The following is a 21,931-nucleotide window of genomic DNA, read 5'->3' on the forward strand; positions in this document are numbered from 1 at the left end:
CACCAGAACTGAGCCTCACCCGCTCTCCTCCCTGGTGGCTCTGGGCCAGCTTGGGGGCTTGGAGGTGGCCACGCCCCCGGGAGGGATGCCCCTGCCAGGTGGCTGCAGTTGCAGCAGCCCTCCTTTGGTTTGACCGAAAGATAAAAATCACTGATGTTTTTTCAGTTCTTGAGTTAGTCTATTTTGTTTTTATTTATGATAACTATTTGTATGTAGTGTATCAGAAAGTTTTTTCTCTTGAGCTAAATTGCTCATTTTTTGTGATGAAAATAACTTAACATTTTGCTTATGACTTAAATCCAAAGCTGCTTGCCTCAGTTTTATATAACTGGGTGTATCTGTTGTAGTCTTCTCTGCAGATATGTATGTGGGGGTGTGTGGGATGTGTAAATTTCTTTGTGAGTACTGACTTTACAGTGGGGAGTTACTATTGCAGCAGAGATAACAGTGTTTCTCTTGGGATGAGTTAATGCCCCCTCTTTTCCTTGGAGAAACATCTTTTTCTAATACTGTATTGCATATTTATTTCTTTGCACTGCTTAACAGAATTTATCTTAACAGGTGATACATAGTACACTTTAGAGGTTATGTGAAGAGTTAATGATTCTTTCCATTCCAGTGGTTTGGTTTTTGCCTTGTTTGCACTTACCTCTGGGCGTGTGTTCACAGCAGAAATATTTGTAACATGTCTTCTGCACACTTTTGTCTGAATTTCCCCTAGGAAATTTGTCATTGATGTGTTTTAATTTGTTAAAATGTTTAATAGTACACAATAAGACCCCTGCTGTTTCTTTTCTGATGCCTGTTAAGTTTGCTCTTGTTGTAATACAACTTTCTGTTGTTTTGATTATAGATAACGGGTGGCAATGGCTGCTGTATATTCTGGCATTTCCCTTAAGCTTAAGAGCAAGACGACTTCCTGGGAAGATAAACTAAAGCTTGCTCACTTTGCTTGGGTTTCCCACCAGTGCTTCCTTCCAAATAAAGAACAAGTAAGTTTAATGTGACACTTATATTTTTATGATATAAAATAATCACTGTACAAATTGCATGTTGGTATTTATTTAAAAGAAAAAAAGATTAGAAAAGTTGGGAAGGAAACTTTGCTGGAGATTGATTAAAGGTAACGTCAGTGAAAAAAGGAGTCAGATCTTCCTGACTTCTTTCAGGTTGAAGGTTGGGAAGTGGAAAAGTGTTAGTATTAATCTGTGCAGAGAAGGGGTGGAGATATAGATTAGTGGCAGACCACTTGCCTAGCATTGGGTCTAATCCCCAGTATTGTGGGGTGTGTGGAGAAAGCCATGCTGGAAATAGGCTGGTCCCACAGACATTACTCTTTACTGAAGCTTATTTGGCTAAAAATGGGATAACAGTAGGATGGCTGACTAAAGACTCATGAGATTGGACTGACACACATCCTGATACTGGTATTAAAGGAGGCAGCATAAGACATTGGAGATGGATCATGTTGTGGAAGTGCTCAGGGGAAATCTGTAGAACACCTGTCCTGTCCTCACCTGGTTGCACATGGAGTCATCCTCGCAGTTTGGTGGTTGCCTGGCTGGTGCTGCTCAGGGTCAGATATGGGTAGCCTGACAGGCTGTGTGATCGGAATCTTCACTGTCCTTACCTTGAGAGTTTTCCCCTTTTGCTTGACCCCTCTTCCTACTATTCCTGGCAGCTCTGGGATTTCTGGCACTTGGAACAGAGGCCTCACCACTTCTCACAGCTCTCACATGGACAGTCATGGAGGGCACATGTATGCATCCCCTCTTGTCCAGCCCTGTGCATCAGTCCACACTGACTGTCTCCTGGCTGCGCTGAAGGTGGACTGGGGAAGCACCACACAGATCCCAGGGTTCTGACTCTTTTCGCCTTTGCTTTCTGTGTGTGATTCACTTGTGGCCACCTTCCGAGCAGTCGAGCTTCTACCTCTTAAAACTCAGCACAGCGTGGGAAAGAGACTAAGATGTTAGCATTTCTTCTGGAATTTTTAATTGGTCCCAGATGAAGACAAAGTTGGCTGTTTTTCCCTTTCTTTTCCTTTTTGGGGTATTGAACCCAAGTGCACTTTATCACTGAGCTACATCCTCAAATCCTTTTTTTTTGGTACTGTTTTGAGACTATCTTCAAATTTGGGATCTTCTTGCCTTAGCACCCTAGTTGATGAGATGACAGGCATGAGCCACCAGGCCTGGCCCTTTTTATTCTTCTAAAAGCAAATGTGTTAAGATGCCCTGGCGTTGACATGATGTAATTTTACCACAAGTGAATTTTCCAGGAGAGTGTTCTCCTTGCAATTGGATTTGGTTGGATGTTCCCAGAGTGTTCAACATCTTTCTCTCTTGTAGAAGAAATTCATTTACTTATATGTTTCCTTCAAATTCAGGTTTTACTTGATTGGGCAAGACAGTCGTTGGTTGCATTTTATAAGAAAAAACTTGAACTGACGGAAGATGTTGTTGAAAGGCTTTGGGCCTATGTAGATAACATTCTACATAGCAGAAAATTGCAGAATCTTTTCAAGAATGGAAAGACAATCAATATTCAGATCTCCCTCGTCAAGGTAACTTGTGAACATTCAGGAAATTTCAGGTGACTTATTGATTTATATCAAGTGGTCTGGACTATGCTAATAAGCTTTTTATAATATGTAATGTTAAAGAAGAGCTTAGACTGGCACAATTGTGCACACCTGTAATCCTAGAGGCTTGGGAGGTTGAGGAAGGAGGATCATGAATTCAAAGCTGGCCTTAGCAACTCAGTGAGATCCTATCTTTAAATAAAAATATTAAAAAGGACTGGGGATGTGGCTCAGTGGTTAAGTGCCCCTGGGTTCAGTCAATAAATAAGAGCTTAGAACTATTCAGAACAGATTTTGATTACCTTTTTAATTGGAAAAAGTAGCCAGCAAATTATGCTAGTCTTAATTTTTACCCTCAATACAGAGGATTAAACTCAGGGGCACTTTACCACTTAGCTACATTCCAGCCCTTTTAATCTCTTATTTTGAGACACAGCCTCACTAAATTGCCCAGGCTGGCCTGGAACTTGTGATCTTCCTGCCTCGGCTCCTGGCTAGCTAAGATTACAAGTGTTTGCTACAACCCCTGGCCCTCAAAGATTTTTGACTGAAAGTAATTTTGAAAGCTGAAGTCAGAGATGTGAATTTCATTGTCAGCATAGTACTTTGAAATGCCATGAGAATAGCTAATTACACAAGGACTACTACTAAGGAGTATTTTGTATGGGACAGGCTCAAAGAGGTTACATAACTTGCCTCCCATCACGTGGGTGGTATGAGTTAGAGTTGGGATTTGAACCAGCTGGAGCTGATTACAAAGCCTGCCGTCAGATCTAAGCCTCACCCTCATAGGTGCATGGGCAGAGGGGAAGTAAGTGGAGGAGAATGCCATGAGCTGCAGGTCGTTCTTGGGATGAGGCCCTCCACTGTGCGCTTTGAAGTAACAGACAGTGGGTCATTCTGAACCATCCTTTGGAGCGTGGAAGGAATATTTAGAACATCTCAATGTTCAAGAAACCACACTTACTACACTTAAATTTTTAAAGTGGGAAAGATTTTTACTGATGAGCCCATGGGGGCACATTGACTTCTAAGGACTCAGCATGTCTGCTGCAGCTTTCCAGAGCAGCCCTGAAGTTCGGAGTCAGCCCTTGCTAGGTGGAAGTGACGGTGCTTCTCGTAGGTAGCGTAGCATCCTGGACAGGTTGGATTCTTACCTCCCATAAGGAGCGAGTCATTCTGCCTGTCAGTGAATTTAGGAATCTGCTTGGCTCTCATTTCTGTTGTCTTTGAATTTTGGAATTTTGAGAGCAGCAGATAGTGGGTCTGCTGTATAGTGATGAGCAGTGACTGGCAATTTGCTTTCCTTTATAGAGTATCTTTTTTTTTTTTTTTTAAAGAAGGAAACATATAATTGACTATAAAAACATGTTAGATCACACGGTCATGATCCAAGTGCCACTGTCTACCTACCTGGTATTATCAGAGCTGAGTTAACAGATTCAGGGGCTGAGAAGAACATTTAAACCTTTTAAAGCCCAGCCTTTAAAAAATGGCGAACAAACCTACAAAGGCACTAATCCTGTTTGGAGTTGATACTGGCAAAAGGTAGGTGTGTGAATGAATCAAAGCAGGCGCTTGGCTGCCTTTCAGTGCTCTAAGCAAATGTCAAGTTCACGTAGATATGATAGTCTGGACATCTCTTTCTTACCAAGTGTGGGAGAAGAACGAGCTGATTGATTCTGTGGTACTATTTTGTGTAATTGTGAATTTAGGGAAGTAATGAGCTTTCTTTCTCTCTTAATCTCAGATCATCAATGAGAGAATAGCTGAGTTCTCTCTTTCAGGATCCCAAAGAAACATTTCTGCTGTCCTGAGCAGCTGCCGGGGCATCCTCTCGACGCCTGCCCTGGCTGTCATCTATACGGCCAAACAAGAACTGCTGGTGGCCTTGCTGAGCCAGCTGTGCTGGTCAGCCTGTAGGCAGCCAGAGGGAGCTGTGGCAGCCCCACTACTTGAGGTCATTCACCTGGCCCTGGGCCACTACCTCTTGATTCAGCAGCAGCAGGCCAACCCCAGACGTGTCTTTGGGGAAATGACCGGGCACCTGCTCCAGCCCTGCCTGATCCTGAGGCACCTTCTCTCTGGGGGTACATGGACACAGGCTGGCCAGGGCCAGGTGCCCCAGGTGCTCAGCCGGGAAGTCAGGAGTAAGCTTGAGGCTGTGCTTCGAGGGGGAGTTTTTCAGCCTGATATGCTCTCTTCCTACACAGAGGAGCTCCTGGGCCAGCAGCAAAGAGACACAAAGATCGGGACCCCAAAGAGTCTTCTCACTCCCCTGGACACAGTGGTGACCAGACTGCTGGATGCTGGCCACTGTGAACTGCACCTTCATGCCACCATTGTGGCCACCTCGGTCGCTGTGTTGTACAGGCTCTTTCTGGATTCTTACCTCAAGGAGGGAAACCAGTTTCTCTGCTTCCAGGCTCTCCCCAGGCTGTTTGGCTGCCTGCGAATTTCACACCTTCAAGAGGAGCCAGAGAAAGCCATGTCCATACCAGATTGGACCACAGAGCTTCTGGTAGTGGAGCAGCTGCTAAGCTCCGTGGCTAGCAGCAGCATCTACAATGTGGCCACTGACAGGATCCGACATGGGGAGGCGCAGTTCCACTTCTACCGCGGGGTGGCTGAGCTGTTGATAAACCACCCACAAGCACCTGTGCCAGCCTGGTTCCGCTGCCTGAAGATTTTGATATCTCTCAATCATTTGATTTTGGAGCCAGATCTGGATGACCTGTTGTCTTCAGCTTGGATTGATGCAGAAGTAACAGAGTTTCGAACCAAAAAAGCCCAGGAGGTGCTTATTCACACCCTCTTCCAGACATATGCCAAACTCCGACAGGTGCCACGGTTGTTTGAGGAGCTTTTGGGAGTGATCTGCCGCCCAGCTGCAGAGGCACTGAGGCAGCCTGTGCTGGCTGCGGGCCCCTCTGCTGCACTCTGCGCATGCCTCCTGGAACTGCCACCAAGTCAGGTCCTGGACATGTGGTCCCTTGTGCTGGACAAGTTCCAGTCTTTAATCCTACCCTGTTTGCAAAGTGATGTTGACATGGCCCTGAAGTCCTTGTCCCTCAGCTCACTGCTACACTGCGTCATGTTCAACATGCCCAGCCTGGACAGTAGCACACCCCTGCCTGTCATCCGGCGGGCACAGTGTATGATGGAGAGGGTGCTGGGAGAGCTCGTGAAGCCCCTTCTGGCCTTTCTCCTGGACACCCCAGGCCCAGAGTCTGAGCTGTGGCTACAGAAGGTGAGTGACTCTGCACTCCTGCTCTCTTGTACCTGGGCCCAGGTGGATGCCATGCTCAGTTTGAACTGTGGCCAGTATTGCTCTGTGGCTGGGACCCAGCTGGAGATCTCCAACTACCCTTCGTTACTCCCAGGTGTGGAAGCACGGCTTTGGAAGAAGGTCGAGAAGTTTACAGCCCAGTCCAGATCTCTTGGTAGATATTGCTTGGAACAGCTCTACCTGCAGAGAATGAGAAGGACACTAATGCAGACTAGCTCCCAGTCCGAGCAAGTCCTCCAGACTTTGAGGTGTGATGCTGCCTATATTCTTGGTTCTGGCAGGGGCAGCTTGAGTTTAAGGATGACAGCTTCCTGGGACGGGCAGGTAGGAACAGTGAATGCATCTACATATCCTGCAGCACACTGGCACTTGTTAGTGTCAAACCTCCCAATATTAATACCCTACTTATGTCTGGATGACGTCAGATACCTGGCCAGGGTCCTGTTAAGAACTTTGCCAACCAGCCAAGCCCAGGGAGCCTCTGCAGATGAAGAGCCATCCATTACACTTGAGCGAGTGTCCACATCCCTCCTTCACAGCCCTCTCTTTCCAGAGGTGCAGTCCCTCCATTCTGCCTTCCTGAGGTGCGTAGCTACAAGGTGTTCCAGTATTCTGTGCTCCGGTTCCCAGAGTGGCCCGGGTTCTCTCAGCCAGCAGTTACCCTGGCTTTTGGAAAAGGACCACACAGTTATGGCTCACTGGGAATCCAGATTTGCAAAAGTTGGACCTGAAGGTGTAGAACCAAGAGGAGAAATTGCCCAGAACTTTCTGTCCCTGCTCAAGAGTGACTTTCCGATCCAGCTGGAGGATGAACAGTTAGGAGACCTCCTGGGGCTTCTGAACATTATTTCTGCTCTGCACCTGGACAGCCTCTTGCCACCCCATCATCTGCATTACTTTCTTTTGCTACTGACCATGGCTGTCAGCACACAGGGGCGTTCCTGTTCCTCCCTGGCCCTCCAGTTCCTGACGACCTGCTACCAGCTTCTTGCTTGCCTGCAGAGGGGAAGGAATGCCCGCTGTGTGTTCAGGGTCATGTACGTCAGTGATATTTTTGAGATTGTGCTAACCTCGTTGCTGCCAACCAGTGGTGGATTCTGCCTTGAGGTGGATGACCCCTCTTGGCTGCAGTTCCTCCAGGTGGTGGGGTCATTCTTGGAGCAGCTAATGCATATGCTCATCCAGAGCAGACTGAGCTTGGTGCTCAATTTTGGGAAAATCACCACATTCCTCTCAAGGTGTAAATTGCACACTGAGGCAGCTTTCAGTGAGCAGTTGGGAAACCAGAGCCCTCTGGGCAGCCAGCTGCTTCTGGTGTGTCTAACCAAGTTGTGCCAAGTCCTGGGGCCTCTTGTCAAGGACCGGAGGCAGCTGCAGGAGGCACCAGCATCACTGCCTGAGTTGCTGCAGCAGGCTATGCTGCAGATGGCCACTGGTCTGCAGCCATGCTTGGTGCCAGGGACCAGGGGCCACTGCCTGCCCTCAGCCCTCCTCTCAGCTGTTGCCACACTTTTGGAAGTGGACCTAAGCCAGCACCCAGATTGGGTTGGGATTTCACAAGGGATGGACAGAGTAGTGCCCACCAACGCTGCCCTCTACCGGAGTGTTTACTCCCGACTGCTGTTGGAGTTGCCAGCCCTGGCAAGGGACACTCTGTCTTTCCAGGCAGCTTTGCAGTTTCTAACTCTGTTCTTTTCGGCCCCTGCACTCCATCCCCCAGAAGGACCTGTTTTTGTCTCCATACTTCATGCCGTGAGGACAGTTCTTGCAGGTAAGATGTCTTCTCCTGAGCAGGGGCTTGGGCAGCTGGAGCCCTGTCACCAGCATGCCTCTCCTTTTGGTCAAAGAGTGATACCTGCTGTCTTTGCAAGGTGCCCCACAGGGACAGTGGGAAGGGTGCCCTCCCAGTGCTGGCCCCAGGGTTTCCTTTTCTGTTTACACCGCAGGCAGGCATGAACAGTGGGTCTGTGGCTCTCCCACAGCACAGCACGGCCTGCAGGTGTGCCCCTCAGTGCCTTGTTTCTCACTGACTCTGGAGAAGGTCCCGTGTGTGTGTGTGTGTGTGTGTGGGGGGGGTTTCCTTAGTACTGGGACTGAACCCAGGGCCTCACACCTACACCTACTGGGCAGATGCTTCACCGCTGCTCTGCTCTGCTGGCCCTTGTGTGTGTTTTGAAATCTAGCCGCCCTTTTTCTTTTGGCCTTTAACCTGCTTTGGCTGTGGATGCCTGGCATTAGTTAATTTCACCCTTCCTAGACTCTCAGGGCTATACCTTGATTTTGTTTTTTGATTTTGTGTGTGTGTGGTGCTGGGGATTTAACTCAAGACCTTGTGTAGGTGAGGCAAGCACTCTACTAACTGAGCTATATCCCCAGCCCTTGATTTTTAATAGATGTAAAATCTGCCAACTCAAAAAAATTGCAAATGGCTCAGTTTGTAGGGGCCTCCTATGGCTCCTTAATGATAGTGCCACCTTCCCAGCCCCACTCCTCATGCTGCCTGTGGCTCATTGCAGGATGTTAGTGGAGGTTGCCCTATGGACCAGCTAGCCAGGACCTCAAACAGCTCAGCGAGAAAGAGCTGGTTTCTCCCTCCATCTCAGGGCTGAGGTTAATGGGTCACTGAAACCCTACAATGAAAACTACGGAGGTGCTTTAGAACTAATGGGCAAGCATCAGTGTTAAGCCAGAATCCCACAACATAAAGTGCTAAATGTGCTATCGTTACAACTACAGAAAGTGTACATGTATGTATACAAGGGCTGGAAGCACATGCAGAACTTAGAACAGCCATGTGTTCAAGTGTTGTGGCAATGCCATGCTCTCTTTATATACCATTTTCACACTGATGTAGTAATGGATAAACACTTTTCTTCTATGACTTAGTTTACTATAAGCAAGGATAGATTAGTGGTTTTGAGTGCCTCTTTCAAGCCTATGTAAAAACAAGTAGATAATGCAATAAAAAATCATGAAAATCTATTACAGTCACTAGTATATGAAAATAATATAGACTTTTACTTCTCTCCAAAGGCTAACAAAGGTTAGTGGGACCAGAGTCTGTCCTGTTTTAAGACAGTTCACCATGGTTGGCATAGGGCTTTGCTAAAGGACTGGGCTAGGCGTTAAGACAGTCTTGTCTTTATAGTACTAGGGACTCAACCCAGGATGCTCTACCATTGAGCTACACCTACAGAATCTTTTTGTTTTGTTTTGAGACAGAGCCTTGCTAAGTTGCTGAGGCTGGCCTTGAGCCTGTGATCCTCCTGTCTCAGCCTCCTGAGTGTCTAAAATTGCAGTCATGGCCACCACACCCACCTAAGACAAGTCTTTTGAGGTGAAGCTGAGGATTTGGGCCCAGCCTGACCCTCAGTATGTGCTGAGCTCCCTTTTCCACAGAGAAGCTGTGAGGGTCAGTGGGGCCTTGTAGGAAGTAAAGCCACCTGGTCTGCCTGGGTCTGTGCCAAATCTGAAGTTGGTCTGAACAAGGCTGCCGTTGTCAGTGCCCTCCTCTAGCTGGACTTTGGGTCAGCTGAAGGAGCTCGGCATGATGTTGTATCTTCCTATCAGCTAGTCTTTCAAGGAGTGGTGTTCCCCTTCCTACAGGGGCTAACACTGAGCCTTTCACTGAGACCAGCAATAGCCTCCTATGTGGGCTTCCCAGGCAACAGCAGCTGGGGTCTGGAGCTCTGGCCGCTTGGCCCTTTTGTTAACAGAATGCCTTATCCCCCATCCCCTGCAAGCCGTGGCAAGTTGAGGCAGTCTTTAAGCTCTGACTCTTGTGTCCTTGTGCAGGTAGTGCCTCTGACCCCAGGGACAGAGCCTCAGCTACGGTGAGACCAGTGTGCTGCCTGTCCCTAGTCCAGCCCTCACACCTGAGCCATGTGACTGTCCAGGGAAGTGTCAGAGTAGAGAGCCATCTGGAGAGATGCCATGCAAGGAGTGGCTCAAGGCACTAGCAAGGAACAGGGAATGCAAAGGTGGTCTCAGAGAACTGAAGAGTGGCCACACAGGTTACCCTGTGGAGATCCCTGTCTCCTTAGTGGCTCAGGTGTGGCTTTTGGCTTGGACACATGAGCCTTTATGAAGAATCCTTCCTGGCAGTGAACGACTTCCTCCCTGGGGTCACAGAAGCCAGCTTTACCGTTGGTCCTTCTGGGTGTAGAACTGTCTCCTGCTCTGAAGCAGTGAGCCGCTGGCTTTGGTCTGAGAAGTGACAGCGTCTTCATGGATCCCAGGAGAGAGGCCATGAGATTCTAGACACCCAGCCAGGACTCGGGGACACCATGCAGCCAAGCCTAGCTGTGTGAAGGGTGGTGGGCGGGTGGAGGGGAGCATGCACGAGAGGGCTCACCATGACATCCTCCTCTTTGCCAGCTGCAGGAGTATGCTATGGTGCCTACTTCACTGATGAGGGGATTAAGGCTGAGTGGCCAGGAGTTAGGGTCTCACAGCTTGTAGGAGTCTCAGACCTAGCTTTGTCTCATAGAATTTCTGGTCCCTTGCCCCCAGCTCTGAGAGTAGTGGGCACACACTGGTCAGTGGAAGGCATTCTGGCAAGATGGGGTGGTCAGTCAGCTGGAGGATCAAGCTGGGGCCAGAGAAGGAAGGCTGGAGGACTCAGGTAGCATTCTTGGGGGTTAAGTTTCTCTTGCTCTTTCCAGTACTCCTGTCTAGTGAAAAGTACATTCCCACTGCTGCCCCTAACTGAATTTATATGACTCACCAAGGAAATAGGCACCAGTTGACAGGCTGCCAAGGGCAGAGTGCACTGTTGCTGAGCCTGCTGTTGGTGGCCGGCATGTGTACTGTGTGTGCACACTTTGCCTGGTGTAGCTCTATGTCAGTGGCACTGCCAGGGTTGTGTTCACCAGCACTTGAGTGTCCCAGGCCCCTCGAGCTGGGATTGCTAGTCTGCATGGCTGCTCACCGCCTCCCACAGCCACTCTGGCTTTTATCCCTTCTTTATACCTTGGATTCTTTTCCTACAGATCCTGCCATCCCTGCTCTGGCTGCCCAGGACATTGAGCCTCACTTGGGAGCCCTATTCACCCAGATGTTGGAGGCTGGGACGATGGAGGACTTTGGGCTGGTGGTCCAGTCTGTTCTCCAGGGACTGGACATCCGTCATGTGTGGACGGCAGACATGCAGGCAGGTACCCTCCCTCTGCCCTCATGGCAGGCTCACATATTGTCGGCCAGTGGGCTTGTTTAGGATTCCACTCATTCTTAAAGTAAGCAAGCACATCCCTGCTGAGAACAGAAGCTCAGCCATGGGAGGAACCCTTGATTTCAAAGGGGACTGTCCTAGGTTACAAACTGCCTTCTTACCTTACAGAAGCTAGGTGTGACACACACGCATACTGACTCACGGAATGCTTAAATTCCACCTGTTCGCCACACTTCCGTGAAGACAGCCTGACATGAACACAGTCCACAGGCCAGCACTGGAGAAGCATGTAGTCCCGCAGCCCAGTGCAGGTCCTAAGAAAGCCCTTGTGGCGCGGCCTACTGGGAATGACTCACACACAGCACTGGGGTATTGGAATCAGCTCCTCTGGGTGGTCCCAGGCATTGACTGCAGAGAAACTTTGTCACATGGAGCTGACAGTTGGTGACCAGGACTGTAGCCATGGCCTCTGGTCCAGCTGCCTTCACTCCTGGTCCTAGTTGATGCCTTGTGATCAGTTTTGATTGGGTGGGAGGGGAGCTAGGGAGGGTAATTTGGGAATTCTGGGGAAGAATGGGGGGTCCAGGGATAGCACAGTCTTTTGGTGGGCACAAGGGCTCTACCTAGCCACTCCCCTGCCTGCGCACTGACCCATCTCTGGAACTTGGACTGTGTTTCTGGAGCACACTTTGGCCTTTGGACTTTGGGGCTTCCTCCAGCAAATCGAGGCAATTTAGCTCCAGGTTTCTATGTAAATCAGCCAATCAGAGGTCTTCAGGAGGAGGGAGGCTTGAACTGAGGGTTGAAGAATGGCAGGATTTGGGGGATAGGAGGAGAAGCACAGTGCAGGCAGTGTGCTGGTCTGCCAGAGCAGAGGGTGGGTGGGGGAGGAAGTGGCTGGGCATGAGGCTTTCAGGGGCAGGGGTGTGGGAGTACATGGGTTTACGAGAGTGCACAGCCAGAGAGAGGTGAGCGGGGCTAGTGGCCAAGAGCAGCAGCAGGATGTGGGCCAGGGGTGTGGGGCTGCACAGTATTAGGGAAGAAGAGGCTGTCATGAGGCCAAAACCCAAGGTGTGATGTGCTTGGTGGGCACCCATGCTGTGGCTTGAGGCCAGCACCTGGGCCATGGCACCTCACCCAGTGTCTTCTTCCAGCCCCTCCTATCTGAAAACTGGTACTCCTGCTCTGAGGGACAGTCAGCGTCCTCCACAGAGTCTTGGTGAATGGCTGAGTTCATTGTCCTGGCCCCTTTGTGAGTCTGGCTGAGAGGCTCCTGAAAGGCCCCACTTTGCCAGAGCTGTGCTCGCCTCCCTGCCTCTAGGTGCTGGTGAGAACTCACCCTCAGGCCTTGTCACTGCCCTCGGCATGGCTCTCAGGGCTCTTGGGTCAAGGTATCAGCGGCAGTGAAGGTTCCTCCTCCAGGTTGGGAGCTGTCTGCGCTGAGTGCCCCCCTTGTTTCAGGCTGTTTTGTCTGCTGTTGGATTGCTCAAGCTGCTACTAAGCTGCCCGCTCAGTGGAGAGAAAGCCAGCCTGTTGTGGCGTGCATGTCCCCAGATAGTCTCGGCTCTGACGGTGAGTGGCCTCTGGGGATGTGCTCTCCTGCTCTTCCCCTCTTCCCTGAAGACAGCCAGCACGGGGCTGTGGCTTGGGGTAGTGTTTCTGGGCTGCTTCCTGCTGGTGGCTATGAGCTGCAGCCCAGTTTGTGTGTCCCGTCTGCAGCCCTGGCATGGGGATGGGGAAGGAGGCATGAGAAGCACTGGGTGACGTGACTCAGGGAGGAGGGGCTGGGGCTTGCTTTATCCCCACAGATGTTGTGCTCAATGCAGAATGTGTGTGCATTGGAGGGGGTGTAAGCCTGCGGCACTGTGAGGGAGATGCCCCTGGAGTGGCTGCTAGTGTCAGGGACAGGAGGGTCCTGTGTTGTCTTCCCCGGGACCTATGTCCAGCGGTCACTTGACTTTGTTTCACTTGAACAAAACCCTAGTTCAGTTTGGTCCAGGCTTGGCACTTCCACCCTGGGATGAGCCTGACCAGAACCTCCTGGCGATGGTGCCCAGGGCAGTGTCTGTTTCACCATTGTCCCCAGTGCTGCTTGGCCCTGCTATCTGAGGGATATGCTCTGGGTCTGAGTACACCCAGAGAGAAGATATGGAGAGTGGCCCTCACCCACCCTGTGTTTCCCGAGTCTGCACCATGGTTGAAGCAGGTGGTTCCCGCATGTGTGCTGCTCATCCCTAGTGGAAGGCCAGTGGGGGGTCGGGTGCTGATGGCATGTGGTCATTTGCATGCCGCGCAGGTTGGAACCACTTCACTTTTTTCATGTGTGGCAAGCCCTCTGCATGGCCAGCACAGCAGGGGCCCTTAGTGTCAGAGACGGCGCAGGGTGTCCCCGGTGAACTTGGGGAAGGTTCAAGCTGTCCCTCTTCTCCAGTCTGTTCTCTTTATTTTCTGGAACAATGATTAGACATCTTTGATGGGATTTATAAGAAGTTTAAAAAGTCACGTTTGGTCCCAGACGTGGAACTGATGGCCTGTTTTGGGAAAATGCTATCATGTGTGTCTGACGTCTAGTTTTCTTGTGGGAACCTGGATGTGTCAACTCCTTTGTGAAAACAGCTTCTCTGTGCAGTAAATGAGTCCAGCAAGAAGTGTCTGCATCCACAGCAGGTGCCTTGGGTGTGACTGGCCTCCTTGACCCTTCACCAGTTCATTTAGAGCATGGACGGTCTCCTCTGCCTGCTAGTGCTCAGCATTCGTGTTGTTTCTTGGAGAATCAGTTTTGCTCTCTTCCTTTACCTCTCTCAACCTCTAGCTGCAAAGCCGAGAGGCTTGTCAGGAGCGGCCCGTGGTCCTCACAGTGGTTGAACCTGTTCTAGATGTCCTGGCTCTCCTGCTGCGGCAGGGCGAGGAGGCCATCAGCAACCCCCACCACGTCAACCTGGCCTTCAGTATCCTGCTGACAGTCCCTCTGGATCACCTGAGGCCACCAGAGTATGGCAGAGTCTTCTTGGGGCTACACAATGTGCTCTTCTCCATCCTGCAGTGTCATCCAAAGGTGAGGGGGCAAGGGTGCCAGCAGTCTCCACAGCATGGGCAGGGGACTCCAGCCTTCAGCAGGGCACACGGCCTGTCCTGCAGGGTGCTCTGGTAAGCAGACTGGCTCCAGGAAGTTCCAGGCTTTAGATGAGCACTGGGCTCTGTGCGTTCTTTGCTGAGTCTAGCACATCAAATGGTGCTCGTTACTGATATTCAAGGGCTCGTATTTGAATAGACCCCTGCTTTGCTGAAGTCTCTTAGGCTCAAGTTTGAGTGGGTGGAGGACTGAGGTCCCTGGCTCTGGTTTCAGAGTAGACTAACTGCTTTTGGTGCTTCACAACGCAGCAGAGCGCACTCACTGCCTACCTTGCTGCCTCCCCCATTGCTGGCCTGCAAGGGAGGCAGTCACCCCTCTGGTGGTGAAGCAGTGGAGGTCAGCACTGGGATGTCCTGGGCCAGGGCTCTAAGGCTCACTGCATGCAGTGAGAACTCCCGAACATGAAGTACTCGCATCTTCACAAGCACCCAGGTATTCTCCAGGGTTCGGCAGTTCTGGGGAGACCTGCCAGTAGCACAGTTTTTCAGACAGATCATCTCTGGCAAGCTAAGCACTTACCAAGTTGGGCTTACTCCAGAGCCTTCCCCAGCCAGCCATCACCCGTGGCCCTGCCTCTCCTGTCAGGTCCTTGTCAGTTGTTAGGTAACTGAAGTGCCCCTGCAGTGCCAGTCAGTCACAATCCAAGGCTGTGGAGTTTTGCAAGAGATGGAGGATTTCCTGAAGTGGTGACATGCGAAGAGGCTGTGTGGATCTAGGAAACTACGATCACATGAGCATTCAGCAGACCTAGACAGGAACATGGGAGCGTTTTGTGATCCGAACATTAGGCAATGGGAGGACACACAGGTGACCACACTGTGAGTCCACACTGGCACAGATGCCCACTATTCTCAGGGACACCTGAGGGTGCAGCGGAAGGCTGGCTGCCAGTGGCACGCTTGGCGGCCACGTGTCTTGTCTCAGTCCTTGTGAGAGCCCGTCATTGTCCTTGTTTGCTGAGGAGGAAGCTGAGACACACACACACACACACACACACAGAGGCCAGATGACTTGTTGCAGTCATGTGAGGAGGTGGTTTAGAGGGTCTGCTCCTGGATTTGTGGCTTTTCACCCTAAGGTGACAGAGCATCAGGAGAGGCTGGGGAGTGGCAGCTCTTGGGGATGCTGGCAGAGCCCGCCTTTCTGTGGGCGTGCAGTGACTTGACCTGTGCAGTGCTGCTCAGAATGTTGCTGGATACTCACAAAAGACACTAGTCAGTCCCACGCTTGAGTCACAGCAGGGCAATGCTGTCAAGTAAAGGGTTCAGTGGCTTCTGTATAGTCCAGCACAGTGACCACTGGCCTCCTAACAGCATGGCCATGTGTGGTCTGCAGACTGGCCTGACTTAGAGATGCATACCTAGCTGTACTTAGTGTGTGCACTGGTTTAACCTGAGTATTACACTGCACGGGACTGCCTGGGGACGGCGCATGTGTGCACATGTGGTGTGTATGTGCACATCGTCCAGGGCTGCCTTGGCGGTGTGTGCGCCCATTGCCCGGGGCTGCCTGGGGATGGTGTGGTCTGCTCCCCATATGTGTGCACATCCCACGGGGCTGCTGGGGATGGCGTGTGGTCTGCTCCCAAAAGGGTTGAATGTGAGGAAGCATTTTGTCATTTTGGCACATGTTTAAAACAGTCCCAGCAGACCTTTTCATCCCTCTGGACAGAGGAGTTTTGCTCCCCATTTTATGTGGATTTGCTTGTGAGGCCCTTCCCTAGCACCACTTCTATCTGAATGAGTCAGGTGTTGTTGCTGTTTGTTTCCAGGAGTGTTAGAACCAGCTTAGGGGAAAGCACAGCTTCAGCAGACTCTAGGCCAAGCTTATCCACCAGCTTCTAGAATTGTTCAGTGTGGAACCTCTACCACAGACTGGAAGCAAGGGTTAAAGAGCCAAGTGCAGGGTGGGTGAGCAGTCACACCAGAGATGAGGCCAGAGGAGCCTCCTGGCAGCAGGGCACGCCTGTTGTGAGCCTACAAGGCAAGGTGAAGAGAGAAGCAGGTGGACAGATGCTTGCACGCTCACTCTATTCTCTGATCTGCCATTGCAGGTGGTGCTGAAGGCCATCCCGTCTTTCCTGAACTCCTTCAACAGACTGGTGTTCTCAGTTATGCATGAAGGGCGGCAGAAAGACAAAGGTAATTCAGAATAGCAGCCTCAGAGGCAGTTCCAAGTATATTTATCATGTGGCCACAGATGTAACTAAGATAAATCTACTAAGCCGAGTTTAGGTCATCAAATAAACACTCAAGATATTAAAGAAAAAATAAAACTCATTTTATCCTATTCAAAACAATGGACATGTTTGTCACCTCTAATTGAAACAATTCTTTTTCTGGAAAGAAAAGTATGTAGATTTAGGAAATTTTTTTGACCACATAGCTTATATAGGAGATATTTTTATGACTACATTTATAGTCATTTTCATGACTACAGCCAGCCAGGCACAGCGGCTTACAGGGGAGGCCAGCCTCAGCAACTTAGTGAGACCCTGTCTCAAAGTCAAAACGGATTAGGCTGTGGCTCAGTGCTAAGGTGCCCCAACACCAAAAGAGACAGAGACAGATGGCACTGTGCTCCTGCCCTTGAGTGGGTGGTTTCTGGGAGGCAGAAGGAGCAGGGTGTAAGCTTCCCACTGACACGCGGCTGAAGCAAGGCCCTGCACCTTCCCTCTCACCTGACCCACAGGGTCATGCCTCTCTCCCAGGGAAACTCACCCTGTCACAGGCAGTACCAGGGTCTGTGTCTGGGTCTTTTTCAGCTTTGAAGGTGTGAATGCTCTTTGCATTTCTGATTTGGGGAAGTTCTCATTATTGGGAAGGGTTGCACTGAAGTAGAACTTGCTGTTTTACGTCACGATTTTGAAATTGAGACATGGTACTCAAGCATGGGGACCAGGTATTGCGGGATGCCCTGGTCAGATGGGAGGTTATGTTGGGGAGCCCAACCCAGCAGCCTGGGCTGACAGGAGCATAGGTGCCCCAGGCTGCGGCAGTAAGCCAGGTCCTTGGCCTGCAATGGAGAGCAGAGCACAGTGCTCAGCTGCTCTGCTGGAGACCACGCAGCGGCACAGTGAGCAGTTTAGCCTTCTGTGCTCAGGATGGAGGACTGCGTCTGCTGAAGAGCAGGGCTAGGGAACATTTCCTCTCACACCAGCCTGGGCTCGCAGCTAATGGCTGCCTGCTGTCCTGTGCTGAGACCCGCAGATAGATCCCATCCGAGCGCCTTAAGGGCACTGTTCTGATGGTGCTGTCTGCCTAGATGGGAGATGGGCAGGCCTGGCCGAGGCCTGTGGTGTGGAGTGCAGCCTGGCCTGCCCCCTGAGTCCTTCGTCATTGTCTTGCCACGTGCCCACATTGTCTAGCCCAGTTACATGCATCTGTTTGTTCCCTTTATCTGGTGCACTCTTAAGTGGCCATACATGAAGTCAGGGGCTGAAGTAGCCCCTGCCAGGTGCTCATTGGAAACAATAGGGTGAGCTTCTGAAAGGAGGAGAAGCGGTGGGCTGCCATGGGCTGTGGAGTGCCCCCTGGCGCTGCCATCTTGTAGCTTCACAGGAATCGCACTGAAAGACTACACCCCCTAGAGGTGGTCGTACACTCATTCACGGTTTACAGAACGTGTTGCCTGTCTAAGAATCAGCCTCACTGAGGTCCAGCATTTGTGTGACAGACCACCTCTGCTCAAAGTGCAGGGCCGAATGAGTCCCAACAGCCTGCAGCAGTGGGAAGCACAGCAGTCCCGGCGGGGGGCACCCCACCGCTGCTTCCTATGGGTGCCTTGGGCTCTGACCTCTTGGCCCAGCCCCAGGCAGCTGTGGCTAATGTGCTCTGTGTCACTACATTTCCCTGCATTTTTTAAAAAATATTTTTTAGTTGTAGGTAGATATACTTTTATTTATTTTTATGTGGTAAGGATGGAACCCAGGGCCTCACATGTGCTAGGCAAGTGCTCGCTCTACCACTGAGCCTCAGCCCCAGTCCCTCATCTGCGTTTTCTAGACTTACAGAACTGGGCTGCCACCAAGCTGAGCCAAGCAGGGAAGGCGTAGGCTGTGTGAGTTTTTGGACTGAGTCAGGGCCTGGGGGCCATAGCACTACAGGAAAGTGGGTCCCAGAAGGCCAGAGGCTGCCTTGTGACAAGGTGAGGTCCATATCCACCTGTCCATCACACAGTTGTCCAACTCTCACCACGGCACAGATGCAATTTGGCATCTTATTTTTTTGAATCATGGATATTAGTGCACAGTTGTTTTTCTGTAAGACAACTTGCCATTTTTCCCGTTTTATCTACCTTGTAGACGTGCGTCTCCTGTTGAAACGCAGGAACAGTTCTAGATGTCGTCCTGAAAGTCTTATTTTCCTGGTGGGACTCTTCAACATCCCACGCACTCCTGAGTGTTGTAGATGTTCTTTCTCCCCTGGGTGTCTAGGTAAATATTTGGACATATGTTTTTTCCTTTCTCTTTTCTTCAAAATAAGCCAATCAGAGAGCCTAGAAAATGTAGAGACTCAGGTGTCTGCTTGTGGTAGAGGACTGGAGGAGCTGGTCTGACTGTGCTGTGTTTGGAGCTAACCCGTTGGCCCTTGTCTGCAGGATGTGCGGATGACCTGCCGGTGATCCTGGAGTGTGCGCGCTTGGTGGAGCGCATGTATAGCCACATTGCCGTGCGGTCCGAGGAGTTCACCACGTCGTCCCCCTTCCTGGTGGCCCAGTACGTGACGGAGGCGCAAAAGGTAAAGTCCAGGTTGAGTGTCTTTCTAGGTTTTATTTTTATTTTATGGTACTGGGGATTGAACCCAGAGGCACTCAACCACTGAGCTACATCCCAAACCTATTTTATTTTGAGGCAAGTTCTTGCTGAGTTGCTCAGGGTCTCATTAAATTGCTGAGGCTGGCTTTGAATTTGGGATCCTCCTGCCTCAGCCTCCTGAGCTTCTGGCATTGCAGGCACTGTGCCCTGCCCCAAGGTCTTCTTCCATAGCCCCTGAGTGGCTTCTTCCCTGAAAGACGAGTGGGCCTGAGCCCACTGTCCTGTGCATGGCCAAGTGTGTGTGGCATCACTATGGGCTGGCCTGAGGCCTGAGTGGAGCCTCACCTGGGAGGTGCCAGGGCTCCTCGGCTTGTTGTCACTCTAGCACAAACTCGGCACCAAGTTTGATCTATGCCCTGAGTGATCTGACAGGTGGCATGCCACTCAGAACTAAGAACGAGAACTGTTGTGGGACCAGGCTAGTGAGGAGGGGCTGGTGGTCTGAGTCCTCTGCTGCGTGGCAGGGATCTTAACTCTTGGGGCCGCTGTTGTGAGACTCAGCAGCCCCGGATGCTCAAAGCAGATAGCAAGGTGAAGAGGCAGGCAGAGTTGATCAGATTAGTCCAACTTCCCAGCTCAGTGTTCTGGGTCACGAGTTTGTGGCCTGAGTCATTTCACATTGGGATGTCCTTGCTTATTTTTGGAAGCCTGTGGTATCCTCAGTACATTTGCCATAGGACTGAACTGGGCTGCACCAACCTGCTTGCTTAAGTGGCCCTAGGCAGGTCCAGAGAGCAGGCCACGTGGAGCGCTCTTGTGTGTCCGTCTGCTGTGTAGTGCATTCCTGTCTTACTGCTTCTGCCTCCCTGTGAAGGAGCCAGCCTCCCCTGCAGGCGTGCTGTGCACAGGAGCGAGCATGGCATGGTGAGCGAATCAGGACACTGGGATGCTCACTGGGCGTTGGGGACATGGGCTTCCTTCTCCAGGGTGTCTGGCTGAGTGGACTGCTTGGCACGCCTCCCTGTCCCTGCTTCAGGCAGGACTAAGACTGTCGGGTGATCTTATGACCTACCTGTGCTAGCCTCAGCTAGTGGCCCTGTCCACGTTCTGTGTGGACGTGGGGGCTGGGGACAGCCTGGCCACATGTTTGAGCAGCTGGGTCTTTGCCTGCTGGAGTGCAGACCACAGAGCGCCAGAGGCCCTGCATGGTCCTTGAGTGGCACATGCCCACACCCCTACTTTGGCAACTGCAACTGTGTAGCATTTGTGTGAATTGTGGTATTTCCAAGCACAGATTCTTTAATATGCAAACTTTGATGAAAGAAAAATCAGCATCGTATTCTTTTACTAAAGAATACGATGAGGCAGTAAGATCACTTCACTAAGGCCGAGAGAGCAAGCAGTGATGGGAGCCCTGGGTCATGCGATTCCGACACTTGCCTCAGGAGAGGCCTCTGGTCTCCTGGCCTCGTTTTCAGGCCTAGTGTTCACTTATCCGTTGTGTTATTTTAATCTTGAAATCCATTGGTTGCAGTGTATGTTATAGCCTTCATCGTTTTTTAAATTCAGTAATGAGAAAAAGGCTCCCTATGTACTGGAAGCTTCTACCAAGAGCACCATCAGTCTTTCCAGTCCAATGCTTAAGTGCTAGACAGCAGGTGCAGCTCGACAGACTGCACACCCTCTGCTTCCAGTGGGAGCACCTTCCTGATGGGTAGACCCAGGTGAGCACATGCCAGGCAGAACTCTCTGCAGCCCAGTTGTCTTGTCCCGCCTGTGGTCAGCAGCCACCATGGGAATAGGTGAGGACATTGCTGCAGCTTTCGTCTTCTCTGCCCCATCCCCTTTACCACCAGGGCTCTCTGTGGCTGGCTTGGGGTGAGTGCTTTGAACTGCTCGTCTGTCTCGGGAACTGTGGCGTTGCTAGTGGTGTTCTGTATGTTGACCAGTGGTCCTAGCACTGTACAGGTTGACTTTTTCTTGCCTTAAAAATCAGATATCCAAAGCCCCAAGGCTCTGTGGTGCCAGCCTGGTGCAGCCAGAGGTCTGTCCCAGGTGTCCTCATGGAGCTCTGCCTTGCTTCCCAGGTGACCTTGTACCCCGCTGTGAAGGACCTACTGCAGGAGGGCATCTACCTCATTCTGGACCTATGCATTGAGCCTGATGTCCAGTTCCTCCGAACCTCACTACAGCCAGGGGCCAGAGACGTCTTTAAAGAACTGCATAGTGACTACCTCCGGTACCACAAAGCCAAGAATGAAGGAGAGAAGAGGTACACTGCCTAGGCCTCGCAACACAGTGACTACCTCAGGGACCACGAAGCCGAACATGCAGGAGATCAGATATACCACCTGGGCCACATGGCACAGCGCCCTCGGAGAGCCTGGGCAGCATAGCCTTGAAGCCTCAGCAGTGTGGAGGGTGAAGGCCCTGAATGTCCTGGTGCCGTGTTGACCTGTGGAAACTCTGTATTTTTACATCATGTTTTTTTAAATATATCTTCTGTGTGGTTCAGTCTGTCTTTTTGTCATCACTCCTTACCTTTGGTCTAGGATTGTATCCAGGGTCTTCACACGCTGAGCACACACTCACACCATGGACTACACCCCTGGCCCAGTGTGTCTTTTTGTAAGTATGTGTTGCGTTAGAATTCTGAAAGCAGACCCTGGAATGAGATTGCTTCAGTAGAAGGGTTGCTGGTTCTCGTCCTGGCTCAGTGGGTTCTGCTCCCCGCCCCCCCAGGTTAGCAGCTATAAGGAACTGGATTTTTGCTTCTGGTGCATGAGTTTGTAATTAAATCCTGTTTAAATACCTCTGCCTTTTAAATTCAAGCCAGAAATAATGGGGGAGAGATTCCTGAGATGCCATGCTTCTGCCTCCCCTCTGAGAACCTTCCTGATGTCCCTGGGAGACAGCACCCTGGCTCCAGGGAGCTGTGTCTGCTGAGACAGCAGCAGGCACCTGGGAGGCTCCTGGCACCTGTCTGGAGGGTGGCTACT

The 21,931-nt window shown here is 51.0% G+C and overlaps 2 protein-coding genes across 3 annotated transcripts in view; one reads left to right on the forward strand and one right to left on the reverse strand.

Moving 5' to 3' along the window:
• Positions 1-20,672, reverse strand: part of Taf5l (TATA-box binding protein associated factor 5 like) — a 40,869-nt gene extending 20,197 nt beyond the window's left edge. Inside the window, exons 1-2 of the mRNA XM_048800358.1 lie at positions 20,665-20,672; positions 18,144-18,148 (exon numbers count right to left, since the gene is read on the reverse strand). The gene's annotated coding sequence lies outside the window, so the exon portion shown is untranslated. The remainder of the gene's footprint in view (positions 1-18,143; positions 18,149-20,664) is intronic.
• On the forward strand, positions 827-21,446 carry Urb2 (URB2 ribosome biogenesis homolog). Of its 2 annotated transcripts, XM_015504313.2 has the most exons (9): positions 827-992; positions 2,390-2,566; positions 4,335-7,644; positions 10,865-11,025; positions 12,505-12,615; positions 13,856-14,098; positions 16,230-16,317; positions 18,776-18,915; positions 21,020-21,446. In XM_015504313.2, exons 1-9 carry the CDS (start codon positions 867-869, stop codon positions 21,215-21,217), a joined length of 4,554 nt encoding a protein of 1,517 aa, XP_015359799.1. In that variant the 5' UTR covers positions 827-866; the 3' UTR covers positions 21,218-21,446. The 2 variants fall into 2 exon arrangements, with proteins under 2 accessions (XP_015359799.1, XP_048656313.1); XM_048800356.1 differs by lacking the exon at positions 12,505-12,615.
• The last annotated feature ends 485 nt before the right edge of the window (positions 21,447-21,931 follow it).

The sequence above is a fragment of the Marmota marmota genome, unplaced genomic scaffold (assembly GCF_001458135.2).
Source record: "Marmota marmota marmota unplaced genomic scaffold, marMar, whole genome shotgun sequence".
In the NCBI taxonomy this organism is placed as follows: domain Eukaryota; kingdom Metazoa; phylum Chordata; class Mammalia; order Rodentia; family Sciuridae; genus Marmota; species Marmota marmota.